Genomic DNA, 15629 nt, shown 5'->3' with positions numbered 1-15629 from the left:
TGTGGTGCACAGCGACCTCATGCTGTCGCTCCGAAAGGTCGCTCCAGGCAGTGCTCGTCCAAAGACCATTCTAATCACCTCCTTTGAGCTCCAAATGCACCCAAATGTCTCCAGAAACTCCATGTGGTACTCAAATACCTGATAGAGACATATGTATGCAAAATGCAACCTAAACATGTCTAAATCCTAATCTATATGATGAAAATGTTTATGAATGAATGGATAAAACAATGTAAATATGCAAGATATCAGCAGTTGGTAGCAAATAAGTCCTAAGATCAAGTATCACTCAAATGGAAAGGTCATTGTGTTCATATATTATGTCACAATATATGTAAAGTCTTCTTCAAGATCGTTGGGACACAACATTGCACATTATACAGTGTCCGGGCCAAGGGCATATATGTAGATTCTGATAATTGTGTCATAGCTTATTATGATTCCGATTGGAACGCTTGTACTTTAACTCGTCGATAACATAATGCTTACATTGTTCTACTTGTTAATTCTCTCGTATATTGGAACTTGGAAGACGAAAAACATGTTACTGTGTTGGGTTCAGTGTCCTTTAAACTTAAGTGGATCAAGCAAATCTTTTCGTTCAATGTTTACTCAGGATCAACCGATTCGTATAGTGTGACAACAAATAAACAACTCTACATTAAATATCCATGAAAAGCCTAAGCATACTGAACTTGATGGCCATTTTGTTTGTGATGATGTCCAAAGACAAACTGATCTTCACCGAACACATCAACACCTAAAAAAAAAACAACACTTTCGAACAAAGTGACCGTATTTAGCACACTACCTTCTAGAATTATAATATTTTCCTTGATCTCCCTTGTTAATAAACATTCAGTAAATGAATAAGGTGGGGATTTTGATAAATTAGAGAAAAGAGTTTTTGCCAGAAAGATAAACCCAATACACTTACCAAAATCTCCTCTCTCTTTTTTTTCCTTTCTTCACTAACTGAAACCCTAAATCGATCTAATGAATCCATCACTCAATCGAATCAGTTGGTAGGTTGTAAATCTCAAAAACCCGATGGCGAAAGGCACATCCCCAGGCGAGACCATGATCCGCACAGGCTGCAAAAGGGAACTCCAATTCATGCTCAAATCTCAGTCCGAGATCTGCGGCGGCCTCTCTCTTGGCCGCACCCGTGGAAGCAAAACCTCCACGACAAGCACCGACGCCAAGAGGCTCACCACTCGCCTTCTTCTTCGCTCTGGGATTAAGAAGATGCGCGAGGATGCTGCAATGTCCGATTCTCCTGTTGAAGAAGAAGAAGAAAAGAGCGACGTTGTTGATGCAGTTAGAGAGGCTGTAAAGGAACGTTCGATTGTGGTTGAGAGAGAGATCGTTCTGGCGTGTCCTTCTAGTTTTAGTGAGCTGGCAAAGCTTACTTCAAGATCTTGCCTTGTTAAGTTGAAGAGTGGTCTTGGTTATGAGATGCCTGCTAGGAGGTTGACCCGATCCATGTTCAAGCCTGAGGCTGATGAAGATCATATGAATCTGGGAAGGGAAGCTAAAGATACTTGTGTTGCTGAAGGTAGCGAATTTGAGGCTACTTTAGTGGCATGTGGGAGGGAGGAGGAAGAGTCTCATGAGCAAAATAGTGTGGTTTCGATTGGATTATCGCTGACGAGTGGTCTTAGACGATGTGGTGTTAAGAAGGGAGTGAATGATACAGTAGATAGGCCTTTGAGGAGGTTAACTAGGTCATTAGTCAAACAAGACAGTCCTGATTTGGAAAGTAACACCGGATCTTCAGACTTGGGCAATGTAGATGTGAATGCCGATGATGTCGGCATGGATGGTTTTCAGAATCCGTTGGTTACAACTCCAAACAAACGTGGGAGGCCAAGAAAATTTATAAGGAGTTTCCCAGCAAAGCTGAAAGAGCTTTTCGATTCTGGAATGCTTGAGGGGCTAACTGTGTACTATCTTCGATGTGCAAAGGTATATTTATGGCTTTCTTTTTTTTTTTGTTTCTGTTCTTGTAAATGAGTAATCAAAGGATCTGTTGTTTTGGTGCTGATGTGGATATCACAACCATCGTAGATAAGAGAGGCAGGGGCTAGAGGGCTTAAAGGAGTAATTAAAGGATCTGGCGTTTTGTGCTTTTGTGGTGCCTGCAAAGGAGCTCAAGTTAGTGATCACTTACTGCTCTTAAAGATCTTGTAATTGGTCCTTTTTGTAACTTTTCAATTTTCACAGGTGGTTAGCCCCGCAGTGTACGAGCATCATGCTTCTAGCACAAATAAGCGGTCACCTGAATATATCTTACTGGAATCTGGATTCACACTTTGTGATGTCATGAACGCTTGCAAGGAAACTCCCTTTGATACGCTAGAAGAAAAACTTCGTGCGGTAGTTGGACCAGATTTAAAGAAATCTAGCCTGTGTTTCAGTTGCCAAGGTTGCTGATTGGTATAAAGACTGTTTTCACTTTCTCTCTCTCTTGAATTCAAAGAATTCAGACTGGTTACATCTGATTGTTTGCAGGTCCATTGGTTGAGCCTTGTGAAACAAAGTCATTATTTTTTTGCAAAGCGTGTTTGGAGAGAAAGGAACCCGACCTCTCTATCAGTCCTTCTAAAGCAACTGGCGTTCGTAGGGGGTATGTATCATCTTTCATTATTTTCTTGCTACGACCTTTTCTTTACAGCTCAATCATATGAAAGTAATATGAACATACAGTTATCGTGTGCTGAAGGTAAAACGAAATATTAGCAGATTTTTTTTCGGGAAAGGATTACGAGCTGTATGCATGTATATGCCTCTAATACATGGTTGCTTATGTGGAATTCTGTTTTACTAAACTGTATAATTTTGTTTTGGGTAAAATGAAAAAGTAGCAGATGCTAACCTTTATCTATTTGATTGATTCCTAATCTGAGTTCAATTTCCTACAGATCGTCTAAGCCAACTTTGGTTCCGAAAACTATCATTGATAGGTCAACACCCAGTCCTCGCCAAAGTAACAGGCGTGAAAACCCAACCCAAAAGTGAGTACTGTTGTTATATGTATAGCGCCAACTATGTGATGGTTCTGCTTTCTTGTAGTATTTATTGCATTTCGTTTTTTGACTAAGATATATATATCGATTACATCATATTTTCGAACCTTACTATATTGGCTTATATTTATCTTGGGTTTCTACAGGTCACCTGAGCCTTCAGGGACTATTCCGAATGAGTCTAAATCCAGCTCCATCAAAAGCAGCAGCCAAAGGAAACTAACCAGAAAGTGAGTAGTGTGGTTATAAGTGTGACAGCACTTATCCGATCTATCTGTGGTCGAGTTCTAGATTGTCGTCTTCCCTAGCTGTCTGTCATACTTGTTTTAGTTCTCAGTCCATCTTTTGTCATTTTGAAAGGGATTTGCGGCTGCACAAACTTGTTTTTGAGGATGACATACTGCCAGATGGGACCGAAGTGGGTTATTTTGTTGCTGGAAAGGTTAGATCTGCATGGCAAATGGCCTTTCTCCAGCTCGTTAATGTAACTTTATCTACTCCAACCATTTCGTTCATTATGCAGAAAATGCTTGTCGGCTACAAGAAGGGATTTGGGATACATTGTTCTTGTTGCAACAAAGTGGTAAGCTCTCTTTATTGTTGTCAAATGTTCTTTCCTGGCATGAAGTGTTCTGAATCAGCCTTTATATTTTTTTATGAGACCAGGTCAGTCCTTCAGCGTTTGAGGCCCATGCTGGCTGTGCAAGTCGCCGGAAGCCGTAAGTTCCTTGTAGCTATTGCCATATCTATACTCTAGTAGTAATGTGTTTGTGCCAGTTGCACTCCTTGTTTTTTTTCCCATTTTCCTGTTATAATTACACTATAGTAACTTTATATAATAATTTGCTAGAAATACAAGAAACTGAGGATTGTTAGAGTGAAACTACTTCGGAAACCTGAAAACAAGAACCATTCTTTCTTCTCTATGGTTGCATTCTGTATAGACAAAGAACATACACACCTATACACATACGTTATAAAATTATACATTAAACTTTGGTACATTGAACTATGTAGTAGTACAAGCCTGGATCCCTGAGATAATTGATTGTGTAATTTTACAGAAAAAGGTGTTGAAATAGCTAGTTGTTCTTTCATTGATGTTCAGGTTTCAGCACATTTATACAACCAATGGCGTATCTCTTCATGAACTATCAGTAGCGCTATCAATGGACCAGAAGTTTTCCATCCGTGAAAATGATGACATTTGCCGTATCTGCCAGGACGGGGGTGAACTCTTGTGTTGTGATACCTGTCCAAGATCATATCATATAGGTTCCTTTTTTGTTGCAATTTTCGATTTCTTTGTTGGAGTTCTTCTATTGCTATCTTTTTGGAGCGTTAACTTGATGGAGCCTACTTTTCTGTTTTGGTTTTATCTAGTATGTGCTGGTTTATCAAGCCTTCCGAATGAGAGGTGGTCCTGCAAATATTGTGTGAATATGATTGAGAGGGAGAAGTTTGTGGACAGCAATCTTAACGCCGTTGCAGCTGGTAGAGTTCGTGGAGTTGATGCAATTGCTCAGATAGCCACAAGATGCATTCGAATTGTCAGCTCTCTTGCGAGTGAGCTCCCAAGTGTATGCGTGTTATGCAGGTGAATATCGAGATTTTCTATTATGTCATGTATACTACAGTTGCCTTTCTTGTGTCAGTTGCATGATTTCCTGACGACCTTATTGAAATTGTAATGCGGTAGTTTAATGAGGTCGTATTTGGATAGCGTTTTATATCATGTTTCTTAATTTAAAGTTACTTGAATATGTGTGGTTCAGAGATGCGTATACAATGGTTGCTTTCTCCTAGTTGAAACCGTTTCCTTCTGATCTTGACCTTTCTTAATTTCTTTGCTCTTGCAGAGGCCATAGTTTTTGCAGGTTGGGCTTCAACTCTCGCACTGTGATACTCTGTGATCAGGTGTTTTGTTGGTCATTGTTATATTGCGATCTCTCCCTCTTAATTCTGCATTTGGTTTTCACCATATTCTGTCTCTATGTTTTCTCGTCAGTGTGAAAAGGAGTTCCATGTTGGCTGTTTGAAAGACCATAACATTGCTGATCTCAAGGTGCTCAACTTCTTTGGCTCTTTTTCTCTCTTATTATTTCCTCTTGGATGATACCTCATTACTAATCTCTTACATCCTTGTTTATGCTTTAACAGGAGCTACCTAAAGATAAATGGTTTTGTTCCCTTGGGTGCAAAAAGATCAACACTTCATTAGGCGATCTGATAGTTCAAGGAGAAGAGAAGCTTAGTAACAATTTCCTGAATTTTATACGGAAGAAGCAAAACACTAATGAAGAAAGCTGTCCAGATGACAATACCACTCCAAACATAAGATGTAGGATCATTAGTGGAAAGTTGGCCCCTTCGGATGATACAAAAGAGTTTCTTAAGAAGGCACTTTTGATTCTTCATGTAACTCTCCGGCTACAATTCAAACTCCTCTGTACTTTGTTCCCTTCTATTTTTGTATGAAAGGTTTAACTCTTTGTTTTCCATGGTCTGCTTCAGGAGCGGTTTGATCCCATCTGTGAATCTGGGACCAGGGGAGATCTCATTCCAGCCATGGTGTATGGGTAAGTGCAAATGGTTGTAATGTAATATCTCTTTAGTGCATTAGCTGATGAAACCACTGTGGGTGTGTGTGAAACAGAAAGAAAGCAAAAGGCCATGATTTTAGTGGCATGTACTGCACCATGTTGACTGTGGAGTTAAGATTCTTCTTCTTTCCAGTCTATATTATTCTGTGAAGCCTACCTATTTCATCTTGTTAATTTGTGTGTTTGTTTTGTCTCTCGCTTGTGCAGTGAAGTGATTGTTTCCGTGGGAATCTTTAGGGTTTTAGGGTCTGAACTTGCGGAACTCCCTCTGGTTGCTACCACTAGAGATTATCAAGGGCAGGTAATTAGCTTTGATGTTGATGAACCTTCATTTTGTTTTCTTTTAGAGATTTGCCTATTCCCTATAGAATTGCTAAGGACCGATCCTCTTTTAGTGTCACATTTCATACACTAAGTAAAACTCTGATGCATCCATGCCACATATTTTTTTTTCCCCTTTTTTTGTTTGGGGAGTTTATGTTCTGTTTCTTGGCTGTAGGGTTACTTTCAGTGCCTGTTTGATTGCATCGAGAGGCTGCTTGGATCCCTAAACGTGAAACAACTGGTGCTGCCAGCAGCAGATGAAGCCAAATCCATATGGACTGACAAATTTGGTTTCACCAAGATGACGGAAGAGGAGGTATATCTGAGTAAAACAAAAGTCAATACACATATATAACCCTCCCCAATATCACTTATACACAACTGTGTGTGTAGGTGAAAGAATGCAGAAAAGACTACTCGGTGATGGTTTTTCATGGAACATCAATGTTGAGAAAGATGGTACCTGGAACGAGTGTTGCTGACGGGAGTAAACCTGAGAAGGACAGTATGGAGGAGTAAAGCTCAAGGTTATCTCTTTTTTGGTTTGTTGGAAGTGGGTGAATCGATATAGGTTTGATGTATGCTTGTATTTTTTGGGTAGTAGCCACATCCATGTACAGGTTTTTTCCCACCTAAATGTGTTGTCTTTTTTCTGGTAACTGAAAAAGATGCACAAAGGGTTGGTCATGGGTAGAATAGTTAGAGAGACAAGAAGTGTGGGAAGTAAATGAATCATGAAGCTATTTTACTAACTCGTCTTGTTACGGTTGTATGAGAAGCAGACTTTTTTTTGTAATGCCAACAAGAAAATGAAAAACAATATTCCTTATCGTTTCCAAGGAACTCAAATCTCTCCATCGTCCAGTATAAAATCTCCACTCATTTGTTGTAGGAGGAACGAAAAAAAAACATCAACCAAAATAACCAAAAACTGAAACAGACCAAATTAATTAACATATTTATTAATCGTGCATTTTCCTTGTTACAATCACTCTAAAAAACATCAACCATATACATGATCTTTAACCATTTGGGATGAATTTGTAATCTTTACTCCATGGTTGGTTTTGCAGAGGTTAGAGTCATTTTGGTTAACAAACTTCTAAAATTAGTTATTAGTTCATATATTCTAATCTAAAAGCAACAAAAAGAAAGACGAAACCAATCTATTCTAAATTTTCTTTTACGTTTTATTAAGTTCTTATTTTTCTAAAGTTGAAAACCCATAAAAGAAAAATCCTAACTGAAATCTAGATTGAGCCTCAAAACCAATATTCAATTGGAGGAGAGTAACAAAAAAATGATATCACATCGACTGAGGATACTGATAAGATGCTTTATTTTGCCCTACAAAAAAGTAAGATAGAGTGTTCAAACACATGGAGAATAAGAAAAAGTGCATGTACCGAAAGAAGACAAATCAAAGTTATATGAACAAACCTCTACTTGATGTTCTTATTCATTTGACGCTTATTTTTGCTCTTTGATGTGATAAGACTCAAAAAGACCACACCAAACATAGACAGCTCAGTGTCTCCTCAAGGCCTTACACCTAACACATGCATCTTTCTTCCTTGTTTTGAGGTAAACATTTGCCTTTCTATTCATTTGTTTTATATACTTTTGTAATACTAGTATTATGGTGCCTATCTTTTCTCTCCATGTTTTTGATATTTCCCATTTTTAATCTAAAGGTACATATATTTCTGAAACTAATTCTCTACGAGTTTTTTAATCAGGACTTAGGACCAAAATAATGCTTTTGGTTTTGGAATGTAAACTCACAATTAAAAAAGCTTTTAAAGGAGAATAAATAAGAGGGAGATCATAAAAAAAATTAGAGACACGCATTACTGTAATATGATATTCCAAACATCATTACCAAGGAGCCAATCTAGAAGTTTATTTTGACACGAAGATGTATGGCCCTTTGGTCCAAATAGTCCTTTTAGGTCCAGACCAGCTGGCGCTAATACCGATGACATGGTGTAAAACATCTCTTTCAACGGGAATTAAACTATGGGCGCACTGAAACCTACTCCAAATATTATTTCTTCCGTTTTTTTATATATGACGTTTTAGAATTGTACATATAGATTAAAAAACATTTAATTTCTAAACAAAAATATCATTAATTGTTTACTTAACCACAATTTAACCAATAATAAAATAGAAACTATAATATCATTGGTCATCTAGCATTAATTAGTAATAAATTTTACATAGAAAATTGAAAACGTCAAATAATTTGAAACAACAAAATTCCTCTAAAACGCCATATATAAAAAAATGGAGGGAGTAAATCATTAGTCCAACAGTGTAAAATTTCCAATCTAGAAGTTTCATTTAAGTGATTAGTAATAAGAAATAAAATAAAAGCATGAAAAATAATTGAGCTTCAGAAGATGCATGAAATGATATCCATTTTATCTATTAGATTTTTAAAATAATTTTTAACATAGAATTTTAAATATGCAGTAATTATTTTTAGGAAAATTTACCAGAATGAAACAAAATTTTCAGTTTTCTTGTCCCTTTGGTATAAAACATGTTTTGTCCATTTTTTCTATTTTTTTATTTTTTCCATTTTTAAAACTTAATGAAATAAATAGTTTATGTTTTCATGTGCCCCGTAAAAAATTAATAACTTGCTTTCGCCTATAAATATAGAAATTAGTTTTTCGATCTTTTTTTCTTCTTTTTGAACTTTGATTTTCGATCACTTTTAGAAAATATTTCTTATGTATCTAAAGTCACATCTCCAAGTTCACCTAAGAGCATCTCCAACCCCACTCTATTTTTCACTCTAAAATAGAATTTAGAGTAAAAAGTGCTCCAATGGTACTCTATTTCTCATTCTATAATAGAGTGAAAAATAGGTTTACTCTAAATATAGAGTAATTTGTTTTTTCTTTGTTCATTACTCTATTTTTTACTCTAAAATAGAGTACCATTGGAGCAAACTTAAACTCTATTATAGAGTTACTCTATTTTAGAGTAAAAAATAGAATAAGCAATTGGAGATGGTCTAAATGATATATAAGTCCTCATATATAGATAGTCATGACGACTCGCATATCTATTTTTCCTGTGATTACTGTACCTGAGGCCAGTCAGATTGTTCTCTTCTTATTTGAGTGATGTTAGTCAGGACATTCTTTATTTTGTTCTCCTGAAAGCTATCACAACCATGTAATTATTTCATGAATATTCTCTTATACCAAAGAAAACTGATGGAATCTATTAAGCTGTGATTAAAAAAATCATGATTTAGCCGAAATTAGGATAAATTTGTTTTGTGAGGTTGAGAACGTACGATACAGATTACAATATAATCGTTATAAAACCGTAACAACCGTTACCATGCAAACACTGATAGAGGCAAAATAAGTCATCCCTTAGTATATTAAAAGCGAATTGTGCTTCCTCCGAATTAGTTGGAACTGTGAACTGATATTAGTTCTAAATTTTAATATTATATATGCACATAGTCCATAAATATTAAGTTATTAACTATTAAGGGGATGATTGGTTGGGGCTGTAGATGCTCTGGACAGCCAAAATTTAGTCTACAGCTATATATCTCAATCAATCAAGCTTTGCTTTCCTTAAAAAACTTACAGCAAAAAAATCTCTGCAAAATCAAAATATAACTGTAAAGAGCTTTATTTCCAGAGCAAAAAATTAGTGCTTTAGAAATCTACAGCAAGGAAAGGAAAGCTACAGCAAATAAATCTACAGATTAAATTCTACAGCAAAAAATATGAAGCTACAGCACTTACCAATCATCCTCTAAGTATATATACTTCCTCCATTAGGGCCCTCCAATATGTATATGGGTGGTGCTACCATGATTAACACGCTCATCCTAAATGTGACTTTAAAAAGGCTTCATAGAAAACATAAGGTCCTCATCATTATCATCAATCTACCATTAACATAAATACCAAAAATTATGAGCATGGACGGCGATAAGGTGAGAGAAATTATACTATTCAGTTAAATTTCTAAATTTAATTCAAAACATCGCCATGAAAATTTTCCTTTTAGTTATATGACTTCAGACTTTGAATATCGATATTTGAGTATAAATAATATTCAGAGAATTTAAAACTCTAAATCTAATGTAAAATGTTTTGTTTCATAATTTAGATAATAATATAGCAATAATAATAAATACTAGTTTTCTTTTATTCTTTCCATGATGTCCGTTGAGGATTTCTATAAATATTTTAAAAACAACTTTTTTTTTGCTTTCTGTTTTCCGCAAGTAAATTAAACGATATGTATTAATTCACACCAATTTTTTAGAACATTCTATCAACTACTAATAAAGTTTAATCGATTCTTTTGAAAAAGGTGGATAATAGTATTATCTTTTAGTGAACATAAAATAAAATTTGAATGCATGGCCCCATATGATTTAGCCGATGTGCCTAATGATATCTAAGGTTCTATTAACATTGGCCATATTAGCGAATGGTCGGGCTGTGAAGCAACATTATACTTTATCTAACGAATAATATGATTGAGTTTCTATTCAACCACTATGGAATGGTTTATGAAAATATATGTAACCCCCTTAACTTGACGATATTAGACTATGACCACAAATATAGAAGAATATATAATACCATGATTAAGGCCACTAACAAATTCCGGCGGCAGATCAAAAAGCCATTCAAATTAATTACAACTTCGAATATAGTTTATAAAACTTTCCGGGAATTTGAGACTAAGCTTTAGTCATGTTTGGTTTTAAATATTGCGTACCCATTAAAAAGCATGCTATTAGTTTACTTATGTATCTTTAGTGGTATTCCCTTTTCTATTGTAATCATTGTTTTGAATCTTTCATTCTATGTGGTCACGCTATATCTCATCTTCTCAGTTTGTCGTTCGTCTTCTTCTTTTCTTTATTAGATGAATATCAACTCATTTTGAATATGAACTTTTGATTAGTGTTTAGAGCGAGATGCATGCACTGCTTATACTTTCTCCTAACCCTCCACCATGTAAGATGCATGTTTTTAGTTGCTTTTACGAACTCAATGTCTAAACAAAATGAAAAATTTAAAAGACTAAAATTAATTGTTAAATTATATTAAGAAAGAAAACCTGAACCATAATGATGGATACAACACATTTGCATAAAATTCTAAATGCATCACTTTCGATATGAAATTGAAGAGAAGAAAAGTCTGAAAAAGGCAACTCGATTAAAATAATATGTTTTTATGAAATGGATTACATAAAAATTGAACCAGTTTAATGATTAAAATTTAGATTTATATTACTACTTTTTACTGCAATCATGATATTCTTTTATTTTAAATAATGAAAACAAAATCTATTCCTAAAAATCCCCAACAACAACTTAGATGTTGATGGTCTTTTTCTTTATATCCAAGATAATTAATCAATAAGGTTTAAAAAAGAGTTACGTTAGATACTTACCAACATGGTGACTTTAATGAAATGGATAACTTATGAGCAATCATGGAGTGTAATTTTGGTTTATAAGTCCCTAAACATTATTTGAGAAGTAATTGTTTATTTGTTTTCACTACAATCATTCTAAAGTAGTGATATAATCTATTAAAAATGATAGTATGGATCTATCTAATTTAGAGTAACTAAATAATTATGCTTAACAAATCATCAATACCAAAAACAATTTGTTTATATTTATCTATTGTTCTAATTTTTTCTGGAGTTAGTTTTAAGGTGGAAATTGTTGTATATTATCCAAAAATCATTATATATTTTTCTTCCACCTAGGGGTGGGTGTTCGGGTATCCGTTCGGGTTCAAATCGGGTATTTCGGATTTTCGGGTATTTTGGTATAGAGGTGTAGGACCCGTTCGGGTATTTCTGTACTTCGGGTCGGGTTCGGATATTTTTAGTTCGAGTTCGGTTATTTCGGATCGGGTTCGGATATTTAGATTTTGAAAAAAAAAATTAAATTTTCATTTCTCAAATTTCTTGTATTTAAAAATATAACTTTCACTTAACTAATTTTTTTATTTCTAATAGATTGAATGGTTAATAGATTTGGACATAACATTTTGAAACTAAAAAGACATTAACTTGGTTATTGTTTTTAAATTTTGGATGTAACTTTTTGTTAATTCTTGAAATAAAAAATTTGACATGCATTTTAATTGAGTGTCAAATCATTTTATCCGTAATTGTATGTATATCATATGAATTTAAAATATGTGTAGTTATAATATAAATATTTTATATAAAATGAGAGATGTAAACTAGAAATATAAAGTTAATTATACATATGTTCAGTTATTTTCGGATATCCATTCGGGTTCGCATATTATCCGTTCGGATTCGGATATTCAATCTCTACTAATTCAATACCCGTTCGGATATTCTGCTACCTTTAAATGAATGCCATCCTTAAATTATTTATATTCACAAATTTTAAATTTTATAGTTTCTGTTTCTAATATGACATCAACATTAACCATGTAATACAACAGAGATTTAGAAGTAGTTTAACCTAGATGATCTAGAGTGTAATGAAAATAGTATAATGATTTTAGGTTTTAGGACATCACTGTTCGAGATTTCCAAGTTAGATATCTCAAAGATAAATATAATTATATTAATATCAATTTTAAGATATTTTAAAAGTGTGAGAGATCTATATAATCAATTCAAAACACTTAAGAGTGTACTCAGCGGAAAGTTTGGGGTAATTTGTATAAAATGACTATTCAAAGATGAATTTGAAAAATCCATTTAAAATCCAAAAGTATTAAACTAGACATTTCATAAAATACTCTGCAATCTACTATTTTGAAAATATTTCAAGTTATGAATTTAAGAAGTTTTTAAGTAATTTTAGAGCGTGTGTGAATGAAATTTTGTAATAATTTTTTTTAAAAATCTTATGATTTTAGGTAATATTCTATGTTTTTAAAAAAATCATATTTTAAATATTCTAAAAGTTTAAATTATTTGATACGAAACCTAATTGTAACATTACATCTGCGTAAAATGATTGGATAATGATAAAGTTATGTTATTATTATTTTCTTGAAACTTGGTAAAGCTATGTTTTACAATTTTTATTATCAACTAAATATAATTAGGTTTCTATGTTTCAACGACGGTGGAATCCTGGAATCGGCCGGGAGATCCAAATCGACACAATATCGGCTCATTATAATCAAGATGGAAAGTTTGGGAACCAGGGAAGGAATCGGGAAAGAAGATCCGTATCGGATCTGAGAGGGTTTGCTGGAGAATCATTACAATTTGGATTTCGATCTGCGATCTCAATCTTCACAAAAACGAATTCCTCGCAAACCGAAGGTATAATCTCTGTTATCATCAAAACAGAATCTTTTCGGATTGTCTCATTGAGGGTTTCGTTTCTATCACGTTTGAAGATAGTTGGATTTTGGAAAGCAAGGATTCTCATTTTATGGGATAACGTTATAAGGGTGATTCGGAGAATTTTAGATTGTGGGTTTGTTTGTCGATTTTCAATTGATAATGTTGATTACGGAAGATGTGGTATAAATGGGATTGATCTCTCCCAAGGAAAAAAGTATCTTGGAGACTATTATATAATGGGTTTTGGGTCTCATCATTTTAACACAACATTCGAAAGCTTTTCCACATACGTCTCTTTTTCTCTTATTTGTTGTTTGGTTTCTTGGCTTGTTGTGATGTCTCAGAGCCAACTCATTGGAAGTTCTGGAGATATAAAAACTGGTGAAGGGGCGCGAAAGAGATTGAAGATATCGGTCCCTCATTTCAACAACTCGGATCTAATCAAGGGCTATTCCAAAACATTAATTGGAAGATGTATGAACCCTGCAGAGCAAAATGTCAAGTTCTTGGTGGGGACGCTTCCTAAAATTTGGGGATTGGAGGAAAAAGTTGTGGGTACTGATTTGGGGCTTGGGAGGTTTCAGTTTGACTTTGATGCAGAGGAGGACATCGAAACGGTGCTGAAGATGCAGCCATTTCATTTCGACTACTGGATGATTTCGCTGGTTCGTTGGCAACCAAGGAAGTCTAAAAACTATCCCTCGGAGATCACTTTCTGGATCAAGGTTTTGGGAGTGCCTTTGGAGTTCTGGGAAGCTCCAACTTTCAGGAGCATCGGTGATGCAATTGGTGTCACAAAGGAGGTTGATTTGGATTATGGTAGAATCCAAGTGGTGGTTGATGGGTATAAGGAACTCACGTTTGAGACGACTGTGGATTTCAAGGGAGGAGAGTACTATGAGGAAGAGGAGGCTCCAGTATTCTTGCGGTATGAAAAACTGTTTGGTTATTGTAAAACATGCTTCAGCCTGTGTCATAAGATGGAGAAGTGCCCACTGACCACAGACACCACGGAGAAGACGGTGGAGATAAGGGATGATGCTGAGTATGGTTTAAATGATCGGGCTCGCAGCTACAAAGGGGTGGTAATAAACGGAAATGGAGGACAACAAGATCGGGGAAGAGAGAAACGTGAGTATCAAGGGAAAGGCAAGGGGAAAATGTTTGAGGAGACGGACTCAAAGTGGGTCAGGGCTGCAGATAGGGAGTCTAAAGCTTCCAATCACAAAAACCATCGGAATGGCCACCGCGGAGATGAGGGAAATTCTCGTCCTAGGAACTCCAGAAGGGAGCACACCAGGACTCATCATCAAGACGATCGCTCAAGAAATTCTGCAGGAACGAGAGGTGAGAGAGTATCTCGTACTGAGTTTCAACCGGAAGGGCTGGAGGAGGGTGAGATCAAAGAGAAAGAGATGGAGCGGTCAACTCAAATGGAGGAGAAGGTACCAGAAAGGACGCAGCCATCACAAGCTTTCCTTGATGCGCTAATGGAGACACAAGGAGAACTATCTAAGGTATTATCGAACCCCTCTAGTGGAGAACAAGAGCTAGGTGTGGAGAATATGGATTTGGGTATAGTAGACGGGAATAACGTAGAGACTGATGGGAGTATGGGTTTAGCGGGAAACTATATTGAGGATGCTAGTTTTGGGAATCATGAGGGTTTTGGAGAGGACGAGGTTCAGATGCTTGCTGAGGAAGAGATAGAGGAAGAGGTTAAAGCACAGGTGGTTATGCCTGAGGCACTCGAGGAGAAGAAGAAGTTAGAGGATATGGACGGGAAGGATGGAGTCGCTGGGGAGGTGGAAAAGAGACAAGGCATTCGTAAAAAGGTGGTCAAGCCGTCTGTAGGAGCTGCAGCTTCTAATAAGTTGAAGATGGCTCAGTTGGTGTCGGCAAAACGTGTGGTAGCCAAACCAGGCATTCGTCATGGTGATCACTCTAAGCAGGGGGAGGACAAGGGCACATCAGGTCCAAAACATGACTCTGCAAAGCAAGTAAAAGATCCATGATTACAAGCGTACGGATAGAGAAGTCACTTGGGCAGGTTATGGTTTATGGTTTTATTTCAGTTTTAATAAGCTCTCTGAGCATTTGTACTTGGTGTTTTTTGGTTTTTTGTTGGGTTTATGATTGCCTCTTTTTAGTTTGTTTTGTGGAATGGTTTTGCATTCTGGTTTCTGAATGGAATAAATATGGTTTTTTAGTATGTTGTTGGTGGTATCAGTGTATGTTACGTGCTGTATATTTCAGAGAGTATGAGCAAAAGCATTCTAATTGTTTGCCTGCTAATGGAGACAAAGAGCTCTCT

The 15629-nt window shown here is 35.7% G+C and overlaps 2 protein-coding genes across 3 annotated transcripts; both read left to right on the top strand.

The window, feature by feature from the left end:
* Positions 1–825: 825 nt before the first annotated feature.
* On the top strand, positions 826–6787 carry LOC103829696. Of its 2 annotated transcripts, XM_009105386.3 has the most exons (19): positions 832–1968; positions 2071–2157; positions 2227–2428; positions 2515–2629; positions 2925–3017; positions 3176–3259; positions 3390–3471; positions 3553–3612; positions 3696–3748; positions 4138–4304; positions 4413–4626; positions 4889–4946; positions 5038–5094; positions 5190–5447; positions 5544–5608; positions 5686–5742; positions 5840–5933; positions 6132–6272; positions 6350–6785. In XM_009105386.3, the coding sequence occupies exons 1-19, from the start codon at positions 1051–1053 to the stop codon at positions 6473–6475; spliced, it is 2931 nt and encodes a 976-aa protein (XP_009103634.1). In that variant the 5' UTR covers positions 832–1050; the 3' UTR covers positions 6476–6785. The 2 variants fall into 2 exon arrangements, with proteins under 2 accessions (XP_033130350.1, XP_009103634.1); XM_033274459.1 differs by having other exon boundaries at positions 826–1968; positions 3390–3612; positions 6350–6787.
* Positions 6788–7045: 258 nt separating this feature from the next.
* LOC103829694 lies at positions 7046–15527 on the top strand. Its single transcript, XM_009105385.3, has 2 exons — positions 7046–13291; positions 13660–15527. The coding sequence occupies exon 2, from the start codon at positions 13792–13794 to the stop codon at positions 15328–15330; it is 1539 nt and encodes a 512-aa protein (XP_009103633.1). The 5' UTR covers positions 7046–13291; positions 13660–13791; the 3' UTR covers positions 15331–15527.
* The last annotated feature ends 102 nt before the right edge of the window (positions 15528–15629 follow it).

This window comes from Brassica rapa, chromosome A07 (assembly GCF_000309985.2).
Source record: "Brassica rapa cultivar Chiifu-401-42 chromosome A07, CAAS_Brap_v3.01, whole genome shotgun sequence".
Taxonomy (NCBI): domain Eukaryota; kingdom Viridiplantae; phylum Streptophyta; class Magnoliopsida; order Brassicales; family Brassicaceae; genus Brassica; species Brassica rapa.
This window is presented reverse-complemented; position numbering and strand designations above follow the sequence as displayed.